The sequence below is a fragment of the Bufo gargarizans genome, chromosome 2, assembly GCF_014858855.1.
Source record: "Bufo gargarizans isolate SCDJY-AF-19 chromosome 2, ASM1485885v1, whole genome shotgun sequence".
Taxonomy (NCBI): Eukaryota; Metazoa; Chordata; class Amphibia; order Anura; family Bufonidae; genus Bufo; species Bufo gargarizans.
The window spans coordinates 61,827,831-61,851,844 of NC_058081.1; the positions used below are offsets into that span (position 1 = coordinate 61,827,831).

General features: G+C 47.5%; 1 protein-coding gene across 6 annotated transcripts in view; it reads left to right on the forward strand.

Annotated features, from left to right (window-relative positions):
• NSD3 (nuclear receptor binding SET domain protein 3) overlaps positions 1 to 24,014 on the forward strand; it is a 103,102-nt gene that overhangs the window by 11,078 nt on the left and 68,010 nt on the right. For 4 of the 6 annotated variants that reach the window (XM_044279034.1, XM_044279037.1, XM_044279038.1 and 1 more), the window contains exons 2-4: positions 1,582 to 2,354; positions 17,926 to 18,088; positions 20,164 to 20,318. In XM_044279034.1, the coding sequence (XP_044134969.1) occupies positions 1,626 to 2,354; positions 17,926 to 18,088; positions 20,164 to 20,318 (1,047 nt within the window). In that variant the 5' untranslated portion in view covers positions 1,582 to 1,625. Of the gene's footprint in view, positions 1 to 1,097; positions 1,200 to 1,333; positions 1,448 to 1,581; positions 2,355 to 17,925; positions 18,089 to 20,163; positions 20,319 to 24,014 lie in introns of those variants that run through there. The other 2 variants (XM_044279036.1, XM_044279035.1) reach the window with 2 other exon arrangements.

The following is a 24,014-nucleotide window of genomic DNA, read 5'->3' on the forward strand; positions in this document are numbered from 1 at the left end:
TTGCATGTGTAACAGTTTCCACATTAAACTGGTTTTCTGGGAATTTGATATTCATGACCTAGCCTCAGGATAGGTCATGAACATCTGATCAGTGGGGAGGTCCGACTCCTGGCTCGCCCACCAATCAGCTGTATAACGAAGTGGGACACCGTGGCACAGAGCCGTTCGTTGTATAGTGCCTGCGCTTGGTATTTCATGCAACTCGGGCCCATTCACTTGAAGGGGACTGACCTGCGCCTAGGTCATGTGACCGATGAACATGATGTCACTGGCCAAGGAAGAGGCTGCAGCGCTCACCGGAGCACCACTGCCCTTTTTAAGGAGCTGAACGGCGGGGGTCCGATAGGCCCTCAATCTAAAAATCCCAGAGAATCCCTTTAATACTTCATTACTAAAAGGCAATCCAAATAAACATTCAGTCAGGATGGTTCAGTCCATACATTCTGGATCTTCCTCAGATTTGGTTAGGTACAGCGCTTTTGCTTTTCGACTCTTTGTGTGCACTTACTTGCACGCTATTGTTGCACCTAATCTAATCGAGCGGCAGTGAAGGAGGTGATGGCTGATGACGTTTATTTGGGTCACCTTTCAATAATGAAGTATTAATGTGGAAATACCCTAACTGAGTGCAGTCCCTCTTTATCCTGATCAGGATCCTGCGCATGCACCGATTAGTTGCGGAGTGCCTGAGATCGCCTGTGAAGCCATGGACGATAGATGGCAGGACATTGATCTGCGGCACGCAGTCATCAGTCCTCGCTGCACGTAGGCCGTCGCTGAGGGCTGCGTGTAAAGCATTGCCGTGTGGCTGCCATAGATAGTGGCCTCGTCAGCAGTGATAACAAGGTGATAATAATGTCAGAGCCTGAGGGAGATAAGTCAGCCAAACATGTTGAAATATGCCTTTTTTAAATAAAACCCAGCCCCTGCCCCTCCAGCACAACCCACAGTCAGTAGGCTGTTGTCACATGGTTCAACCATTTCAATCATATGACCGCATGCTTTATATCATGTGGTCTTGTGACATCACTGAGGCCTCACATGTCTATGAAATTCCTGTAATTCACATAGTCTGGCCCCGGTGTTCAGTGCAGAACTGCACGATGGTCTTGATTGGCACCGGGACTAGGAGACAAGACGTGCAAAGTAGTTTGATGTCTGCCAGTCATGCATTTGGTGACTGGGTGCTTTAAGTCGTGGTAGGGATCCCTGCTGTGAATACTGCGCTTGAGGGCGTCTTTTTGTGGCTATGGCGCAAATGGGTATCCTGTAACTGCATTGAGAGTTGGGCGTTCCTGTTTTGACTGCAGGGCATGTGTGTGTTAGGCCTCCTGTGGATATTGGGCAAGGCCCTGCCCCGACTGCCTTGCACGTAGGCAAGGCCCTGCACCGACTGCCGGGCACGTAGACAAGGCCCTGCCCCTATCCTCAGCTGAGCTGGAAGCAGGTAGCTCGTCCACTGTGTATGGGTGTACTGGGGGCTGCAGAATGGTTCTATGTAATGTAGTATATTTTTCACATAAATTAAAACACTAATAGAATCTAAATCTACAATTCAACATTTTGTATTTTTCTCTTCAGGCCCTATGAGAGAAAGGGAAAGCTGATGATGCCTGAGCACGACAATGGATTTCTCCTTCTCTTTCATGCAAGGGATCATGGGAAACACAATCCAGCAACCCCCTCAACTCATCGACTCCGCCAACAACCGGCAGGATGATGCCAATAGCAGTGATCAGGCCGATGAGGGTGGGCACACACCCTACGATTCTGGCCTCCAGCCGGACTTCCAGTACCCCACTCCCACCACCGAGGACCTGCCGCCTCTCACCAATGGCTACCAGTCTTCGCTGGGGTATGACTCACAGGTCAAATACGCAACCTACTCTCAGTATCCCAATGGTTCAGCCAATGGGTACGGCATGAGGAACTACAGCACTCTGGAGTGTTATCACCACCTGGAAACGGCGGCCATGCGCCCTCATGAGGGAGTGTTCAAATCTTCGCCCCCTCAGCCCACATCACCACCCAACCTTCTGCAACCACCTCCGTCCTCAACAATCATCACCCAAAAGAAGACCGGTTCCCCTGAGATCAAGTTAAGAATTACAAAGACTATTCAGAATGGACGGGAGATGTTTGAGTCCTCACTATGTGGGGATCTCCTGCTTGAGGCCAGTGAGATAAATCGGAAGAAGCATGAGAGGAGGAGAGAGAGGAAAGAGAAAAGGAAAAAGAGCAGCAGGCATCATCATCACCATCACCACCACCATCACCACCACCGGGAAGAGCTGATAGCAGAGGAGCCACAACCACACGAGATATACAAGGTGGATCCTCCCGAGGAGGAAACTGTGAGTTCTGCCGCGCTTGTACTAGAGGGTTGTTAGAGGGGTTTCTTCATCTCGACAACTAACTCCCGTTTGGACTTTTAGGGAATATGGGTGTCACAGCGAGGGTTTCCCTGAGCCAGAGTGAAGAACTGGTTCTTCCATGCATCACATGGAGGCCATTTATTTGCCATTCATTTGCGTAGTCGCTGCAGGTGAACTAAGCAACCAGACGGGTTCTGTGTGATGAGACAAATCCTTTAAGTCAGGGACCGTTCTACGGGTTTTCAGATCCTGCAGTTAATACTCGTGTTTTGTACGTTTTCCCAGTGTTCATTTCTTGTTCCCATTCTTTTTTTCCCTATCGTTTAAATAAAGCCACGCTAGATGCTTATGCATTTTTTATTTCGTTTTATATTGATTTTGTTTTACTGATGCTGGATTCACACCTTCGGATAGTGCCGCATAAGGCTTTGTTCACACGTTACATGCCCTTGACCTCTAGATAGCTGTCGGCCAGATGCTCGTCAGGAGCAGGGAATAAGCCGCTGCCGGACACCTCTGGTGGCGGTGTATCTCCATTTTGCACGAAGGATTTCGAATCGGGGAATGCGGTAGTCTGTGCACTCCCAGGCACTGAAATCTCTAGGTTTAGTTGTTCATCTGTTGTCTATGTGGCGAGCATTAAAGGGAACCTGTCACGGCTGAGCTGCAGGCAGCATGTTATAGATCAGGAGGAGCTGAGCAGAGTGATATAAAGATTTATGCGTAAAGATTCAGTAGAACATCTAATTTATTGATGAAATTCCTGGTCATTCAGGGCTGTGAAGTCCAGGAGGCGGTCCTATCAGAGATTGACAGCCTGCCCTCTGACTGTGTATACAGAGAGAGCTGTCAGTCACTGATAGGACCGCCTCCTGGACTTCAAAGAACAGAATGAGCAGGAATTTAAATTAAAGGGGTTGTCCTGAGATACTTTAACTGATGACCTATCCTCTAGATCAGGGATGCCCAACTTGCGGCCCTCCAGCTGTTGCAAAACTACAACTTCCATCTTGCCTGGGACAGCCTTCAGCTAACAGGAAATGCTGGGAGTTGTAGTTTTGCAACAGCTGGTGGGCTGCAGGTTTGGCATCCCTGCTCTAGCTAGTTCATCAGTATCTGCTCAGTTGGGGTTCGACACCCGGGACCCCACTAATTAGTTGTTTGAGAAGGCACTGACGCTCGCAGTAGGCCCATGTCCTTCTCCCAGCTTAGCCTAGGCCAGTGGCGTCACGTTCATTTTTCACATGGCCAAGGCACAGCTCGGCTCCTATGGAGTGAATGGGGCTGAGCTGCGATACCAAGCACGGCCACTATACAATGTACGGCGCTGTGCTTGGTGAGCACGGAGAAGGCCAAGGCGCTCACAGGAGCAGCGGTGCCTTCTCAAACAGCTGAGCGGTGGGCGGTCCCAGGTGTCGGACCCCAACAGATGAGATACTGATGACCTAACCAGAGGATAGGTCATCAGTTAAAATATCTCAAAGACCCCTTTAATTAAATAGACGTTTTACTGAATCTTTTCTTCCTACACTCCTGCTCTATAGCAGAAAATGCAGATTTAGCATTTTCATATTGAAAGGGTCCCTTTACGGCTGCACGCTGTGTGCAGGGTTTGCTGTATGCGCTGGGAAAGATCCTGTTGCATTTGTCAAACGTATCCATAGGTACCTGTTCACATGACAGTGTCTATTAGGCCGGTATATGTTGGTACACTTTTTTTTCTGCTATCTAGAATAGTTTTGTCTGGTATGCAGTTTCATTCAGAGGAATCCCCTCCCAAAAATGGATACTGCGCAGTGTACTATGGGCAAGACATGCCACCTATACAGTATCCACATCGGGGACGTCCATTGGGAGACCCCCGGCATACGCTTGTGTAACTAGACCCTTACTCTGAGCCGTTGTTGGGTTCGATTTAAACTTAACATCATAAATCTGTGTCTTATCTGACTGGATTCCTTTTAAGAATTTTTTTAAACGGATCCAACGTGTCTGTGAAGACTGGAAACCATTATGGTGGTGTGAACAGCGCCTAAGGAAGCCATATTTCTTTGCAAAAGTGCACGTTGGCTTTTGTGCCACATGGCAGCGTGTTATAGAGCAGGAAGAGCTGAGCTGATTGCTACATAGTTTTATGGGGAAAAAAAATTCTGTAAATTATGTATACATTTATATCGCTGCTATTTCTGATACCAGTGTTCACAGGGGAGGTACTATCAATCACTGATGGCACCTCCCTGTGTAAAACTATCAGTGACTGACAGCGGTCTCTGTATACACACTTACACAAAGAATACTATCAATCACTTATAACACCTCCCCTGTGTACAGCTATCAGTGACCGACAGCTATCTATGTATACACACTTACACAGAGAATGCTATCATCGACTGATAACACCTCCTCATGTACAGCTATCATTGACTGACAGCTATCTATGTATACACACTTACACAAAGAATACTATCAATCACTTATAACACCTCCCCTGTGTACAGCTATCAGTGACCGACAGCTATCTATGTATACACACTTACACACAGAATGCTATCATCGACTGATAACACCTCCTCACGTACAGCTATCATTGACTGACAGCTGTCTCTGTATGCACACTTACACAAAGAATACTATCAATCACTTATAACACCTCCCCTGTGTACAGCTATCAGTGACCGACAGCTATCTATGTATACACACTTACACAGGGAATGCTATCATCGACTGATAACACCTCCTCATGTACAGCTATCATTGACTGACAGCTGTCTCTGTATGCACACTTACACAAAGAATACTATCAATCACTTATAACACCTCCCCTGTGTACAGCTATCAGTGACCGACAGCTATCTATGTATACACACTTACACAGGGAATGCTATCATCGACTGATAACACCTCCTCATGTACAGCTATCATTGACTGACAGCTGTCTCTGTATGCACACTTACACAAAGAATACTATCAATCACTTATAACGCCTCCCCTGTGTACAGCTATCAGTGACCGACAGCTATCTATGTATACACACTTACACAGAGAATCCTGTCAATCACTGATAACACCTCCCCTGTGTACAGCTATCAATGACTACCAGCTATCTCTGTATACACACTTACACACAGAATGCTATCATCAACTGATAACACCTCCTCATTTACAGCTATCATTGACTGACAGCTATCTCTCTGTATACACACTTACACAGAGAATACTATCAATCACTGATAACACCTCCTCCGTTTACAGCTGAAGTCAGAAAAAAATACAGATTAAAATATACAAATGACATGATATATTGCAATCTGCTCAGCTCCTCCCGCTCTATAACATGCTGCCTGCAGATTGCACTGCATTTTGTGGTGACGGGTCCATTTTAATCACTACCACCCCCAGTCTTCTGCCATTCGCACGGTGTGAACTCTGCCTTATGAAACGCTCCCTGATTAACGGTTATCTGTTGTATCTGTTAGTCCTTCTCTAGTTCTTGCTTTCCTTCCTCATTTTTCTTGCATCATTTCTAAGATTATTTAATGCAACACAAGGCGACTGAGAACTGCTTGTTGGTTTAAAGGGGTATTCCCATCTGTAAAGTGATGGCATATCCGTAGAATATCCTGTTACATTATGATGAGATGGCACAACGCTGGTGTAACGCTGCGTCCCCTTCACACCTGGCTGCCCACTGTGCAGGGACCTGCAGCGGGAGCCCATTCACTTGAATGAGGCAGGCGGCAGGGAGAACGTAAGGGCCCCCAGCCCTAAACCAGCTCTCGGGAGCATAGACCTTCATGACCATCACAGGGATACCCTACCCCTTTATAAGACAGGTGTACCCCTTTAGTTTGTCTGCTGTAATAAATGCTTGCTCTAGAATCATTATCCTATAGGGAATTCATGTGCCCTTCCTCTGTTACTCCTCCTGGAGAAGCAGACTGGTTCTCTAATCCACCAGGACTGGTTAGGATTAGGCACGCTGGTCTGTCTGTCAAGCATGAAATCCGCTTTGGTAGTGTGAACAGAGGGAAAAGTCTATGCAATATGGCGCTTGTAGCCTATACGCCTCATCCCTGCATTTCCTCTCCTATTCCTCCTAGAAATGTATGAATTAGGCTGGGCATTAAGAAATTGTTCCCTGAGCTCTCTGGATCCAGCATTCCTGGACGGTACCTGAATGCCCGCCGGTCCCATTAACTACAATAGGGTCCGGTGGCGATCCAGCCACAACCTGGCAAATATGCAGAGAATCGGCCGCACAAAAAACGCTTCGCTGATCTCTTAATGCTAGTGTGAAACCAGCCTAAATTGACAATCGGGCGTTCCCATCTCCCTTGTCCCTGCACAGATTGATTGGGGTCAGACTTGGGGTTCATTCACCTGATGATATTTTCAGTTCTGCGGTTTTTGCAGATCTCACGCGGACTCATTAATTTCAATGGGGAAAAGATGGAACACGCCCTTTTCTTGTCCGTTATGCGAACAAGAATAGGCATTTCTAAAAAGGCTGAAAGTGCTGATCTGCAAATTGTGGAACGCACACGGCCGATATCAGACAGAAAAACGGATATGGACGTATGAATGCCCCCTCAGGAATGCGAACGCCCATTTGTTACTTTATTCCTAAATTTCCTGAAGTAATAACAGAGCAATGTAGAGCTGTGAACCACCGTCTTTAGATGTTACCCGTATGTTATGTGATTTGTTAATAGCGCACTCAGATTTTGCTCTTAAAGGGGTTTTCCACCTATGAGGGCCTTTCTGCCTGCTGTCCCACATCACTGGATCTGCTTCTTCCCGCTGGGGTCCGGCTCCTTGGTGCTGCTCTCCTCTTGTCAACATCCTGTTTTATGAGCATGGTGAGGTGTCCCCCTTTTGGCATGTGACCCAGGGACATTACACTTGGGGGATAAGTCACTGCTGTGGCCAGTCATTGGCTGCAGCGGCCACGTGACCTGCGTCAAACTGATTGACAGACAGAGAGTGGCAGCGATGGCGAGAGAGCGAAGGAGCTGGAGCCTAGTGTTGGGGAGCAGGTAAGTGTGCTTCCCTCATCAGGCCCCGTCATATGGGGGGAAAGACCCTTGAAGTTGGACAACCCCTTTAAAAACCACCACGTAGTTCACAAATGCATGTTTAACCCCTTCAGGACCTTGCCATTTTTCACCTTAAAGGGATTCTGTCACGAGATTTGAGGTCTATAACCTAAACATATGGCCAGGTCCCTACTAATACGCTGAATCCGAAACTGACCTTATTAAATGTGCCTGTGGCTCTATTAGCACATAAAGCAGGTTTTTATAACCTGTCATTCACCTAACTAAGGTGCCCAAGGGGACGTCTCTTCATGCAGGGTGTCCGGCTGCAGCCATCTCCGTCTGGTGCCCAGCGCCGCCTTCCCACTAGAAATCGCCGCCCTCCGGTTCAATAGATCCGTCTACCTCACCTCATCGCCACCTCCCTCACCTCAGTGCCGCCTCCAAAATCGTCCGCTCTCCTCAGCCAGATCCCGCGCGTGCGCACTAGGTATAACCTGATGCGCCCGTGCGGACTCCTGGCAGCGGCCTCGTTGAGCGAAGTGCGCATGCGCTGGCCGGCGCACTTCGCTCAAACCTGCCTTGACCGCCCTATTGCAGCCATCCTCTCACAGCCGCACGGGATCTGGCTGAGGAGAGCAGACGATTTCGGAGGCGGCGCTGAGGTGAGGTAGCCGGCTCTATTGAAAGGGAGGGCGGCGATTTCTAGTGGGAAGGCGGCGCTGGGCACCAGACGGAGATGGCTGCAGCCGGACACCCTGCATGAAGAGACGTCCCCTTGGGCACCTTAGTTAGGTGAATGACAGGTTATAAAAACCAGTTTTATGTGCTAATAGAGCCACAGGCACATTTAATAAGGTCAGTTTTGGATTCAGCGTATTAGTAGGGACCTGGCCATATGTTTAGGTTATAGGCCTCAAATCTCGTGACAGAATCCCTTTAAGGACCAGGCCATTTTTTGCAAATCTGACATATGTCACTGTGGTGATAACTTTGGAACGCTTTTACTTATCCAAGCCGTCACGTATTGTACTTCATGACAGTGGCAAAATTTAGTCAAATTTTTTTTTATTTATAAAAAAATTCCTAATTTACCAAAAATTTTGAAAAATTATAAAATTTCCAAATAAAAATTTCTCTACTATTATAATAGTGATACCTCCAAAAATAGTTATTACTTTACATTTCCCATATGTCTACTTCATGTTTGGATCATTTTGTGAATGTTGTTTTATTTTTTGGGGACGTTACAAGGCTAGGCTACTTTCACACTAGCATTGTGTGAATCCGGCATTCAATTCCGTCAACGGAACTGCCCGCCGGATCTGGAAAAACGTGTGAAAACTGATTACATTTGAATCCTGATCAGGATTTTGATCACCATGAAAAAATGCATTGGAAAAAATGGATCCGCCGTTTATGGACTTCAACTTTTTTTTTCAAATTTTTCGAGTTTAACATGCAAAAGCCGGATCCATTTTGACGGAACACACAACGCCGGATCCAGAGCTAATGCAAGTCAACAGATCCGGCGTTCAGTCAAAGTGTTCCGGATTTTTGGCCGGAGGTAAAAATACAACATCCTACGGTTTTCTGAAAAGCCTGATCAGTCAAAAAGACTTAACTGAAGACGTCCTGATGCATCCTCAACGGATTACTCTCCATTCAGAATGCATGGGGATAAAACTGATCAGTTCTTTTCTGGATTTGAGCCCCTAGGACGGAACTCAGCGCCTGAAAAGAAAAACGCTAGTGTGAAACATCTCTTAGAAGTTTAGAAGCAAATCTTGAAATTTTTCAGAAATTTTCTAAAACCCACTTTTTCAAGACCAGTTCAGGTCTGAAGTCACTTTGTGAGGCTTACATAATAGAAACCACCCCAAAATGACCCAATTTTACAAACTACACCCCTCAAGGTATTCAAATCTGATTTTACAAACTTTGTTAACCCTTTAGGTGTTCAAGAATTAATGGAAAATAGAAAATTTCTAAGGCCTCATGCACACAGCAGTTTTTCGGGTCCGCATCCGAGCCGCAGTTTTTGCAGCTCGGGTGCGGACCCATTCACTTCAATGGGGCTGCTAAAGATGCGGACAACACGCTATACTTTTTATTTATTTATGTACGTTTTATACAATGATTTCATTTTTGAAAAAATAAATAAAAATCATGTTTTAGTGTCTCCATATTCTGAGCCATAGTTTTATTTTTGGGGCGATTTGTCTTAGGGCTCTTTCACACCTGCGTTCTTTTCTTCCGGCATAGAGTTCCGTCGTCGGGGCTCTATGCCGGAAGAATCCTGATCAGGATTATCCTAATGCATTCTGAATGGAGAGAAATCCGTTCAGGATGCATCAGGATGTCTTCAGTTCCGGAACTGAACGTTTTTTGGCCGGAGAAAATACTGCAGAATGCTGCGCTTTTTGCTCCGGCCAAAAATCCTGAACACTTGCCGCAAGGCCGGATCCGGAATGAATGCCCATTAAAAGGCATTGATCCGGATCCTCTTTACAATGCATTCCAATACTTCTGTACTGGAATGCATTGGCTATCAGTGTAATACAGTGAGTATTACTCATACAGCTTCCTGCCTATGAGATCCAGGGGGCTGGATCTCACAGGCTCTCCCCCGGAAGGCAGCCACGATGCGCTTAAGGAAGGCATCTGGCTGCCTTCCATGCCATCGGGTCCTAGTCACAGCAGCACGGGGACCCAATGGCAGTGCCGATCCCCGCCCGACATTGCATGTGCCGTGGTCAGCGCTGACCGCGGCACATGAAGGGTTAATGTGCCGTCATCTGTGATTTCACCGATGCTGGTGCATGCAGCAGGGGTCCGGCTATCAGTGACTGCCAGACCCCTGCTGCAGATTGGGCGGGCGCAGCTCCTGCACCCGCCTGACCCCCATGAAGTACATGTACGTCACGGGTCTTTAAGTCCCGCAAAGAAATGACGTACATGTACATCATGGGTCCTTAAGGGGTTAAACTCACAGGATGACCAATTAATAATTTTTTTTCTTTCTTTTTTTTGTGTGGCAATTTACTTCCTTTATTGACTTCAGTGAGTGGCAGGAATTGCTTCTTTAACCCTTTGAGGAGCCTGCACTTTTCCTTTTTTGTGTTTCCATTTCTCACTCCCGGCCTTCCTAGAGCTATTTATTTTTTCATTCACAAAGCTGTAGGAGGGCTTGTTTTTTGCAGGAAAGTACTTCTAATGGCCCCATGTAATATTGTATCCATCGTAGTGGGGAGCTGGAAAGCAATTCCAAATGGGGTGGAGTTGGAAACGAAACGAAATTTCACCACAGTTTTATGGGTTTTGTTTTTACGGAATTCCCTATGCCGTAAAACTGACCTGTTACCTTGGTTTTCTGGGTCAGTACGATTATAGCCACACCACATTTACATTGCTTTTCTTGTATTTTATTTTATTTTTTCCCTCACATATTTTTATTCCCCATTCCTTTTTTTTATATAGTTATGTGTACGGAGCAGTGTACGACTTTTTATTAAATTTTAATTTTTTTGGGGGGAGGTGAGGCGAAATTGGCCACTTATTTATTAGATTTTTTTCAGTTGCACTGTTCGCCGCATGGGTTAAATATTTTTATAGTTTAAAAAATAGATATAAACATTTAATTATGAGGAAAAGGGAATGATTAGCACTTTTATATTTAGTTTTTATAAACTTTTTTTATATATACTGTATATTTTTTTTGTCACCCTACATGACTAACAATCAACCATTAGATTGCATCTACAAGACATTGCATTACTATTACAATAGTGGCATAAGACCTTTTAGGCCCCTTTCACACGAGCGAGTATTCCGCGTGGGCGCAATGCGTGATGCGGACCCATTCATTTCAATGGGTCTGTGCACATGAGCGGTGATTTTTCACGCATCACTTGTGCGTTGCGTGAACATCGCAGCATGTTCTATATTCTGTGTTTTTCGCGCAACGCAGGCCCCATAGAAGTGAATGGGGCTGCATGAAAATCGCATCCCCAAGCAAGTGCGGCTGCGATGCGTTTTTCGCGGAAATTCGCATCCCCAAGCAAGTGCGGATGTGATGCGTTTTTCGCGGATGGTTGCTAAGAGATGTTTGTAAACATTCCTTTTTTTTTTTTTATCACGCGCGTGAAAAACGCATTAAATTGCATTGCACCCGCGCATTGAAAACTGAGCGCAATCGCATACCAGACTGACTGAACTTGCGAAATTGCACATTTTTCACTGAACACATCTGGACCTAATCCGCTCTCGCTCGTCTGCAAGGGGCCTTAATGTCCCTGCTGATGTCTTGAGTCTGCGTTGTCATGAATATGCACCAAATTTATTAGGCCGGGTTCACATCATGGTTTAGTTTCCCATTCTGAGCTGTTTGAAGAACAGGGGAAAAAAATAATAATTTTTTAACCCCTTAGTGACTAGTCTGTTTTGGGCCTTACTGACCGAGCATTTTTCTTCCTTTTTTCGTCGTCTCCTTCCAAGAGCTATAACTTTTTTTTATTTTTCCATTTATGTATCTGTATAAGGGCTTGTTTTTTACGGGACAAGTTGTAGTTTTTAATGGCGCCATTTTAGGGTGCACATAACTTTCTGATTAACTTTTATTAACTTTCTGGGAGGGAGATGGGAAAGAACCGCAATACTGCCCCTGAGTTTTTACATTATAAATTTTGCGGTGTTCATTTTTCAGTATAAATAACATAATATCTTTGTTCTCTGGGTCAGTACGATTACACTGAAACAAAATACATATTTTTGGTTTTGTTTTTTAAGTTGTACTACTGTTGTTGTGCAATAAAACCCCCTTTTTTTAAACAAAAAAAGAAAATCTTTTCACATCATCTCTTTCTAAGACCCATAACTTTTTTTATTTTTCTTTATATGGAGTTGTGTGAGGGTGTGATTTTTGCGGAACGACTTGTAGTTTTGATTTGTATCATTTTGGGGTAAATTATGCTTTTTGATCACTTGTTATTAAAAAAAAAAAAAAAATTGTGACTAAAAATAAATGAGTAATTCTGCCATTTTGTTTATTTTTTTGCGGTGTTCACCGTAGGGGATAATTTACATGATATTTGTGTAGTGCGGGTGCAGCAATACCAAACGTGGGGGAGATTTTTGCAGTTTTATTGAAAAGTGTATTTTTTTAAATGGGGAAAAGGTTGTGCCATTCCTCTATTATTCCTGCTAGAAGTTATGACTGAATTACTAGTAGTCTGCAGTAAGGGTACGGAGGGGAGGTAACCAGTTGGTGACTGTATCCAGTCAGTGTTGCCATTTTTTAGACTGTGCAGGTACACCCCCCCCCCCCAAACTGGTTACCTCCCCTCTGTATCTTTACTGCAGACGACTAGTAATTCATTCATAACTTCTAGCAGGAATAATAGAGGAATGGCACAACATACAGCCATAAGAATAGAGGCTCTAGAATTGTTATTACACGGGGAATGTATTAAGCTATTAAAACAGAAATGTCCTCTTTAATGTCAGTGCTATACTAACATTGACCAGAGACAAAACACTCCTTAAGGCAGGATTGGGGCCTACATCAGGTCCCAGCCAGCCTTTACACACATCGGCACCCCGCAATCGCATTTGCGGGGTGCCAATGGGAGACAGAGGGAGTCCACTCCCTCTGTCACTGCTAACATGTGGTGGGTGCCATTGCCTGCGGCATGTAAGGTGTTAAACAGACCAGATCGGCACTCCTGCAGGTCCGGGCTGTAAGGGTAGGAGCGCAGCTCTCATGTGCACACCCTCAGACCCCTTAGTGACTGCAGTAAAAAGGCGTATTAGTGGTCACTAAGGCCTCTTTCAGACGGGTGTTGTGGGAAAATGTGCGGGTGCGTTGCGGGAACACCCGCGATTTTTCTGCGCGAGTGCAAAACATTGTAATGCGTTTTGCACTCGCGTGAGAAAAATCGCGCATGTTTGGTACCCAAACCCGAACTTCTTCACAGAAGTTCGGGTCTGAGATCGGTGTTCTGTAGATTGTATTATTTCCCCTTATAACATGGTTATAAGGGAAAATAATAGCATTCTGAATACAGAATGCATAGTAAAATAGCGCTGGAGGGGTTAAAAAATAATAATAATATTTCTCACCATAGTCCACTTGTTCGCGTAGCCGGCATCTCCTTCTGTCTTCATCTTAGCTTTGTGTAGCAACAGGACCTGTGATGACGTCACTCCGGTCATCACATGATCTTTTACCATGGTGATGGATCATGTGATGACTGTGACGTCACCAAAGGTCCTTGTTGCTACACAAAGCTAAGATGAAGACAGAAGGAGATGCCGACTACGCGAGCAAGTGGACTAAGGTGAGTTACATAATTTTTTATTTTTTAACCCCTGCAGCGCTATTGTACCATGCATTCTGTATTAAGAATGCTATTATTTTCCCTTATAACCATGTTATAAGGGAAAATAATAATGATCGGGTCTCCATCCCGATCGTCTCCTAGCAACCGTGCGTGAAAATTGCACTGCATCCGCACTTGCTTGTGGATGCTTGCGATTTTCACGCAACCCTATAAACTTCTATGGGGCCTGCGTTATGTGAAAAACGCAGAATATAGAGCATGCTGCGATTTTCACGCAACGCACAAGTGATGCGTGAAAATCACTGCTCATGTGAAGAGCCCCATAGAAATGAATGGGTCGGTATTCAGTGCGGGTGAAATGCGTTCAACTCATGCCTCGCATCCGCGCGGAATACTCGCCCGTGTGAAAGGTGCCTAAGGGGTTAAGTATCAGTTCTGGTCAGTTGTGCACATTTGGCATCCGTTTGAGCCATTTCCATCTGAGATCCGTTATTTTAGATGGAAAAATAAGTCCAGGACTTGATAAGAACTTCATTATTTATTTTTTTTTTTTTTTTTCAAGGGTTTGTCTGCTTTTTACTATTTATGACCGATCTTCAGGATAGGTAATCAATATCAGATCGGGGGGAGGGGTGACATCTGGCAGCCCCCACAGATCAGCAGTTTGAATAGAAGGCCGGGCTCGTACGAGCGCTGCCTCCGCTGCTCTGTTTACCTGCCCACAGCAGCGATGAGCAGTGTAATTACAAGTATGGTGTCCCCATTCACTTCACTGGAACAGACGGCCACCCCATAGAAGTGTGTGGGGACACCGACCCTGTAATTACACTGTGAGCAGGGGAGGCAGCGCTTGTACGAGCAAACAGCTGATCGCTGGGGGTGTCGGACCCTCGCCTATCTGATATTGATGACTTATCCTGAAGATAGGACATCAAAAGTAAAAAGCAGACAACCCCTTTTAAGACTTGTAAAAGAGAGAAAAAAAAGCCATGAAATTCATTTGAGTGTTTAGTGTTTTTTTTCCCTGTAGAGAAGTCGATATTAAATGCCTGAAAAAAATGCAAGTGAAGAGAAACCAATAGCAACCAATCAGATTTGACCTTTCATTTGGCAAAGGAGCGCTGAGAAATGAAAGGAGGAATCTGATTGGTTGCTATGGGCAACTAAGCAAGTTCTAATTTACACCACCTTTTGATAAATCTCCCTCGTTATACTTTCCTATGTACTTACAGAATTGGTATTACATGGGGAATGCAAGTAGCCATTAAAACGGGCATGTCAGGAGCGGTGAAAGGTCCTCAACCACCACTTGCCTACCACTGCACGACTTTCTACGTCGCAGCGGTAGGCCTTCATCTGTAACCCAACGTATAAAAGCGTCAGGTTACATCGGGATCTGCCGTGGCCCGTGCCGCCGCAGATCGCGGTGACCGCGCTGTCGGGCAGTAATACATTCTTGTAGCACTCTGCTACAAGCGTGTATTACATCGAAGAAGCTGAAAGCCAGCAGGGAGCGCTTTTTCCTATGTAAAGATCGCCACCTGCTGGCTTTAGAATGAAATGTCAGCCTGCAGGATGGGAATTAATAATAATAATAAAATTAAAACCTCTTCCTGCCTTGACTGTGGCAGAAAAAGGGGTTAATTCACTAAAAAAAAGTAAATAATAAAAAAAAGTGACAAAAAAAGTCACTTTGAAGGGGCTCGTTGCGTTTTGGCGCTGTACAAGATTTTTCTGGCAATACGGTGCTATAGAGCCAGCAATAGAATAACAGGCCACCAAAATACGCTCCAGTCTTATGAAGTCTTGCGGCGGGCCCAGCCAGTAGATAAATTACATACATAGCATCCAAGTGTACGGCAATGGTTTTAGAAATGTTTTGTCTTGAAACCTTTTGTATTAGTTAGAAAAAAAAATAATAAGAAAGGATAAAAAAATTCTAAATTTTCAGTTTTTCCTTAAAGGGAACCTGTCACCGGGATTTTGTGTATAGAGCTGAGGACATGGGTTGCTAGATGGCATCTAGCACATCCGCAATACCCAGTCCCCATAGCTCTGTGTGCTTTTATTGTGTAAACAAACCGATTTGATACATATGCAAATTAACCTGAGATGAGTCCTGTACGTGAGATGAGTCAGGGACAGGACTCATCTCAGGTTAATTTGCATATGTATTAAATCGTTTTTTTACACAATAAAAGCACACAGAGCTATGGGGACTGGGTATTGCGGATGTGCTAGCGGCCATCTAGCAACTCATGTCCTCAGCTCTATACCCAAAATCCAGGTGACAGGTTCCCTTTAAATATATATTTTTAATATTATATCCATCATCTAATGGCACAAAAGAGAGGTCTGAGGTGTCCCGAGAAAAAAATTCAAATACATGTAGGCTGGCTCAGAAATGAATCCGTTATTTGCAGTTTTTGGCCCATTCACACATCCGCAACTGTTTTGAGGTCCGCAAAACAGACACCGGCCATGTACGTTCTGCATTTTGCGGACCGCACATGGCCGACACTATAATGGAAATGCCTTTTCTTGTCCGTGCCTGCGGACAAGAATAGGACATGTTCTATTTTTTTTTTTTTTGCGGGTCTGCGGAACGGAGGTGCGGTTGCAGACAGCACATGTGCGCTGTCCGCATCTTTTGCCGCCCCCATTGAAAATTTATGGGTACGCACCCGCTCTGCAAAATTGCGTACCGGATGCAAACCCGTTTTGCAGACGTGTGAATGGACCCTTGGATAGACGCATTGCCAGAACCGAGCAACTCGCCTGGTAAGGGAGGGGGATACACACTCCGGTAATGAAGAGGTTAATGGCCTCTTTCAGCTTGGGCGATCATTTTCTGGTGGAAATATCCAACGATCGAAAGATGATTCTTTTGATTGTCGTTGATCATAACTTTTATGCTAAAAAAAATAAAAATAACGCAAGCAAAGGAAATGGCTGAAAACTCTACGACCACCTGCAGACACGGTGGAATCCGCACGGTTTTTCAGTACCGCACAAATCTCATGCACACTTTGCGGATTGTTTCTGTGTGGAAATTGACTTGCATTGCGGATTTCCAAATCTGCAGCATGTCAGTTACGTTTGTCGTTTTACCTGCGGATTTCACCCTTTTCATTGGAAGGGGAGGTTGGCGGCAAAAGCACACAAGAAACCGCTGTTAGACTATGAGAATTTCGGTGCAGATATGCCGCAGAAACGCACGTAAATTTGTGCGAAACTTAATGTACGTTCACCCGCACTTGTGGGCCTACAGAGGCATGACTGGGATTTAAAGTGGCCATACACCCCAAGGCCTCTTGCATATTTTTCAGTATTTTGCGGTCCATTTTTCACCGATTTTTTATTTTTTTTGTTTGTATCAGTAGTGGTTCCGCTTCCGTTTGGTTTTACTTTGTGATCCGTTTTTTGCATATTGGAAACAGAAATATACAATAATGTTTAAACAGTAAGTGCATAAAAAAATTGGGCTGGGCATAACATTTTCAATAGATGGTTCCACATGAACGGATACGGAAGACAGACTGATGCAGAACACTGCTGAAGCCTTCCATGGCTGCCATGGTAACCTCCCTGCTGCTGTGTGCACAAGGCCCAGGGCAGCAGGGGCAGCGTGAGGTCCTATTCACCCTGGTGGAGCTCTATCGGGGTGAATAGAGAAGGGATGAAAAGATCCCAGGTTTTAGCCCCTAAGGGGGAAATAGTTATTATATAAAAATATCTCCTATGCGGTAAACAAAAACTGTGCGATTTGCCATTTATTTGTCACCTTGTTCCCCCTAAAAAAATAGGATAGGACTGTTCGGGCCGGATGTTCCATAAAATGCGGAATGCACGCGGCTTTTTTGGTGTTTTATTTTTTTCCGCGTTGTATCGAGTATTGCAATACTTTTCTTATGGTATCGAAATTGAATCCAAATTTTGGTATCGTGACAACCCTAATGTAGACTGCTGCCGAGCCATCACTTCTATCAAACCAACCACCGAGGTGTGCGCTCATTATTTGGGCGCCACTTCATTAACCCTTTAATATCGCACGTGGTTTGGCTTCCAGACCACATCATTTGTAGCTCTTTTATTTTTATGCTTTGAAAGGCACTTAGGGCATTTAATAGCAGTTTTTTTATATTGATGAATTAATCTTCCGGTGTCTTCTAGGTTCAGCTCTTGCCCATCTCCCCGCTCCCCTCTGAGGTCAGGACGGTCGTTTGGTTTCACGTGGGCGATTTGGTTTGGTCTAAAGTGGGAACGTACCCCTGGTGGCCCTGTATGGTGTCCTGTGACCCCCAGCTCCATGTCCACAGCAAGATCAACACCAGAGGTAAAAACCGTGTGTGTGTGTGAGAGAGAGAGCGAGCGCGTGTGTGTGAGAGAGAGAGCGAGCGCATGTGTGTGTGTGGGAGAGAGAGAGAGAGCGAGCGCGCGCGTGTGGGAGAGAGAGAGAGAGAGAGAGCGGCGCGCGCGTGTGGGAGAGAGAGCGAGCGCCGCGGGAGAGAGCGAGCGAGCGCGGCGGGAGAGAGCGAGCGAGCGCGCGCGGGAGAGAGAGAGCGCGCGCGGGAGAGAGAGAGCGAGCGCGCGCGGGAGAGAGAGAGCGAGCGCGCGCGGGAGAGAGAGCGAGCGCGCGCGGGAGAGAGAGAGCGAGCGCGCGCGGGAGAGAGAGAGCGAGCGCGCGCGAGAGAGAGAGAGCGAGCGCGCGCGGGAGAGAGAGAGAGAGCGAGCGCGCGCGGGAGAGAGAGAGAGAGCGAGCGCGCGCGGGAGAGAGAGAGAGAGCGAGCGCGCGCGGGAGAGAGAGAGAGCACGCGCGCGGGAGAGAGAGAGAGAGCGAGCGCGCGCGGGAGAGAGAGAGAGCGAGCGCGCGCGGGAGAGAGAGAGAGCGAGCGCGCGCGGGAGAGAGAGAGAGCGGCGCGCGCGGAGAGAGAGAGAGCGAGAGAGAGAGAGCGAGAGAGAGCGAGCGCGCGCGGGAGAGAGAGCGAGAGAGAGCGAGCGCGCGGGGAGAGAGCGAGCGCGCGCGGGAGGAGCGAGCGCGCGCGGGAGAGAGAGCGAGCGCGCGCGGGAGAGAGCGAGCGCGCGCGGGAGAGAGCGAGCGCGCGCGGGAGAGAGCGCGCGCGGGAGAGAGCGCGCGCGGGAGAGAGCGCGCGCGGGAGAGCGCGCGCGCGGGAGAGAGCGCGCGCGGGGAGAGAGAGCGCGCGCGCGCGCGGGAGAGAGAGAGCGCGAGCGCGCGCGGGAGAGAGAGCGCGCGAGCGCGCGCGGGAGAGAGAGCGAGCGCGCGCGGGAGAGAGAAGCGAGCGCGCGCGGGAGAGAGAGAGCGAGCGCGCGCGGGAGAGAGAGAGCGAGCGCGCGCGGGAGAGAGGGAGAGAGAGCGAGCGCGCGGGGAGAGAGAGCGAGCGCGCGGGAGAGAGAGAGCGAGCGCGCGCGGGAGAGAGAGCGAGCGCGCGCGGGAGAGAGAGAGCGAGCGCGCGCGGGAGAGAGAGAGCGAGCGCGCGCGGGAGAGAGAGAGCGAGCGCGCGCGGGAGAGAGAGAGCGAGCGCGCGCGGGAGAGAGAGAGCGAGCGCGCGCGGAGAGAGAGAGCGAGCGCGCGCGGGAGAGAGAGAGCGAGCGCGCGCGGGAGAGAGAGAGCGAGCGCGCGCGGGAGAGAGAGAGCGAGCGCGCGCGGGAGAGAGAGAGCGAGCGCGCGCGGGAGAGAGAGAGCGAGCGCGCGTGTGGGAGAGAGAGAGAGCGCGCGTGTGGGAGAGAGAGAGAGCGCGCGTGTGGGAGAGAGAGAGAGCGCGCGTGTGGGAGAAAGAGAGAGCGCGCGGGAGAGAGAGAGCGCGCGGGAGAGAGAGAGAGCGCGCGCGCGTGGGAGAGAGAGAGAGCGCGCGCGCGTGGGAGAGAGAGAGAGCGCGCGCGCGTGGGAGAGAGAGAGAGCGCGCGCGCGTGGGAGAGAGAGAGAGCGCGCGCGCGTGGGAGAGAGAGAGAGCGCGCGCGTGGGAGAGAGAGAGCGCGCGCGTGGGAGAGAGAGAGAGAGAGAGAGCGCGCGCGCGCGTGTGGGAGAGAGAGAGAGAGCGCGCGCGCGTGTGGGAGAGAGAGAGAGAGCGAGCGCGCGCGCGTGTGGGAGAGCGAGAGAGAGCGCGCGCGCGCGTGTGGGAGAGAGAGAGAGAGCGCGCGCGCGCGTGTGGGAGAGAGAGAGAGAGCGCGCGCGCGCGTGTGGGAGAGAGAGAGAGAGAGAGAGCGCGCGCTCGCGAGTGTGGGAGAGAGAGAGAGCGTGTGGGAGAGAGAGAGAGAGAGCGAGCGCGCGCGTGTGGGAGAGAGCGCGAGCGTGTGTGAGAGCGCGAATGTGAACTGTGCCCGATCCCCTAGAAGCACCATGTAAAGGCGGTGAGGTTCCTTGTGAGTTATTGTCCTTTCCTCTCGTCCCAGGCGCTCGGGAATACCATGTACAGTTCTTCAGCAATGAACCAGAGAGGGCCTGGGTGCATGAGAAGCGCATGCGCGAGTATCGGGGGCAGAAGCAGTACGAGCAGCTGGTGGCTGAAGACTCTGCCAAGGTTGTCAATCAGTCTGAGAGACTTAAGGTACCTTTAAGATTTTTAATTAATATTGTTAATGAAACCTATGGGTTATCACCACGAAGTCTAATCCCAATTTAAAAAGTTACACATGACAATTATAGGGCTGGCTCTTAAAGGGGTTATCCCATTATTAAAGGGGTTGTCTTACTTCAGTAAGTGGCATCTATCATGTAGAGAAAGTTACTACAAGGCTCTTACTAATGTATTATGATTCTCCATATTGCTTCCTTTGCTGGCTGGATTCATTTTTCTATCACATTATACACTGCTCGTTTCCATGGTTATGACCACCCTGCAATCCATCAGTGGACAGGAAAAAGCACCAGTCTATGTGCGCTCCCATGGTCCCGGCCACCAGAGAGGCTGACTCTTTTTCCTATAGTGTGCAAGCATGACCACCACTGAATGATTTGAGGGTGCTCTGTAACCATGGAAACGAGCAGTATATAATGTGATGAAAAAAATGAATCCAGCCAGCAAAGGAAGCAAAATGGAATCACAATACATTAGGAAGTGCCTTGTATTAACTTTCTCTACATGATAAATGCCACTTGCTGAAGTGAGACAATCCCGTTAAAGGGGTTGGCCCATCTGATATATATTGGGCATATCGCTAGGTTATGCTCCCAGTGTCTGCTAGGTGCTGGCACACCTCTGGGACCCAAACCTATCACTAGAATGGACCCCGCAAAGTGGAGGAGAGCACACTGCACATGTGCGGCTGCCTTCTATTCATTTCTATCAAGCGCGGCCACTTGCCATATTCACTTCTATGGGGCTTATCGAAAAAGCCGAGCCAGCGCTCAGCTGTTTTTGTTAGTCCCATAGAAATGAAGTGAGGGCAGCCGCACATGCGTGGTCCTCTCTTTTTTACTTTGGGGGCTCTGTTCTAGACATGGGACCCACACCTATAAGTCATTGGGGCTGTATCCTAGCGATAGGCCAACCGATGAGAATCGGACAGTACATGACGATCTAGAACAGACAAAGCTAGAACCAGCCCTGTACCTCACATGGAGCAAGAGATCTCCCCATTCATTGCTCTGTTTACTTTGCTAGATTTATTTCAAGTTGGTAGCTCAGGAGGCGTGTGTTTCTTGCTGCAGCTCTCTCCCTATCACAGCTCAGGGGGAGAGTCCTTTCTCCCTATCACAGCTCAGGGGGCGAGTCCTTTCTGCTGCTGTCCTCTCCCTATCACAGCTCAGGGGGCGAGTCCTTTCTCCCTATCACAGCTCAGGGGGAGAGTTCTTTTGCTGCAGCCCTCTCCCTAGCACAGGTCAGGGGGCGAGTCCTTTCTGCTTCAGCCCTCTCCCTAGCACAGCTCCGGAGGCAGTCAATGGATGGAACTGAACATGTGCCTTATAAATAAGAAAGAGAACAAACAGAAGTTGGCGCTATATTTTCAGTGACTAGCTCACCGGCTATGCAAAAATTTTAATTACAAAAGTATTCAGATCCAGGTGCTGGTTTGAAAACTGAATATTTTCCATGGTACAACCCCTTTAAAGGGGACATTCCCCTCTCATCCCTCTATAAAGTGATGTCTGATGGGATATACCACTTCAGTACCGTGTCCTGTTCAGTGTTTTACCTTGAACAACAAATCAGCACTGTGGCCCCTGTGTTCTCTCGATCGGCGGGGGTCCCAGTGATCTACCATCACGTTATAAGGTTGGAATATCTTTCTAAGGCTGGGTTCACATCACTGAAAAAGCAACAGATCCTCTGCATCAGTTGTACACATTTGGCATCCGTTTGAGCCATTTCCGTGCATGCAGGACTTTTTTTTTTGTCTGTCTAAAGAGGGGAAAAAATGGATCTAGGACAGAAATGGCTAAAACAGATGCAAAATGTGCACAACTGGAGCACAGGATCTGTGCGGTTTTTTTTTTCACAGGATCAGTTTTTTTTAAAGTTTTTGTTGTTCTTCTTACGGATCAGAAGAATGGAAAATTAAACTGTGATGTGAATCCAGCCTAACACCATAGCGGAAGGTTATAGGGCAATCTCAGTTAGGTTCAGGTGTTGTCGCCGTGATATAGGCAGCCCTGTTAGGCTTGGTTCACACGGGCGTCACATTTTGGCTCACGATGCGTCCCGGGTGTATTGCGGCAAACCCGCGCGAGTAGGTACCCAATTGCAGTCAGTTTTGACTGCGATTGCGTTCCGTAGTTCCGTTTTTATCGCGCTGGTGCAATGCGTTTTGCACGTGTGTGATAAAAAACTTAATGTGGTACCCAGACCCGAACTTCTTCACTGAAGTTCAGGTTTGAGATCGGTGTTGTGTAGATGTAATTATTTTCCCTTTATAACATGGTTATAAGGGAAAATAATAGCATTCTGAATACAGAATGCATAGCAGAAGGTGAATTGAGGGGTTAAAAAAATAAAATAAAAAATTTATCGCGTAGCTGCCGGTCTCCTGTTCTCATGTCAAAGAACCTGTGGTGACGTCACTGAGCTCATCACATGGTTCAATTACATGGCCCATCACCACAGTGATGGACCATGTGATTGGACCATGTGATGTGACATCACCACAGGTCCTTTAGCCGGCAGCTCATGATTAAAGAAGTAAGAGATCGGCAGCTACGCGATCAAGAGGAGGAGGTGAGTTAATTTAATTTTTTTAACCCTCAATTGACCTTGTACTAAGCATTCTGTATTAAAGAATTCTATTATTTTCCCTTATAACCATGTTATAGGGGGAAAATAATACAGTGAATAATTAGACTGTCATCTTAGCAACCATGCGTGAAAATCGCACCGCATCCGCACTTGCTTGCCAATGCTTGAGATTTTCACGCAGCCCCATTCACTTCTATGGGGCCTGCATGATAAACGCACAATATGGAGCATGCTGCAATTTTCACGCAACGCATAAGTGATGCGTGAAAATCTCCGCTCATGTGCACGGCCCCATAGAAGTGAATAGGTCCGGATTCAGTTCACCTCACGCATTGCACCCGCGCGGAAATCTCGTCCCGTGTGAAATGGGCCTACGGAGTACTGAAAAGCAGTCCTACTTTTGAGGGGTATCCTGGCCAAAAAAATGCAACAGTTCTTTACTAAATAGATGATAAATATTAGCATAATGGGGATCCCCACCGATGCCTAGAATGGGGGACCCTCTAGCGGCATGACAGACATGGAGGAGCAGTCAAGCGCTGCTGCTTGTAGTTTTAGTTTATATTAGATTTGCAGTTTGCGGTGACCATTTTGGAAATCCATCTTGTGGCATTGAAGATTAATATATCCGACAGTGGAATCGAGTCTTTCGTTCACTTTGTCAGTATTTTTTTTCTGTAACGTTCTAGGAGCAGCACTGGGTGAGTCGTATGATGGACACAGACGACGGCCACCAGATTTTTTGGGTTATATTGGGGTCCGTCAGGTGGCCTGGCATTTTACTAGATGAATATGCAAAACTGTTTTGTCTGGCAACACGGGCTCCTAATCGAGATTCCGACGCAGATGTCAGCGTAACCTTATAAAGATTCTCCGGACCACAGATATTGATAGGCCATCAGTATCAGATCGTTGGGGGTCTGACACTTGGAACCCCCATGATCAGCTGTTTGAGGTAGCCACGGAGCTGGAACCTAACAGTGTATGGAATGTCACTGTGGGGTTTCCTGCGCCGGTGTACTGAAACTCGGCTCCATTGACTTGAATGTGAGCTGATCTGCAGCACCCACT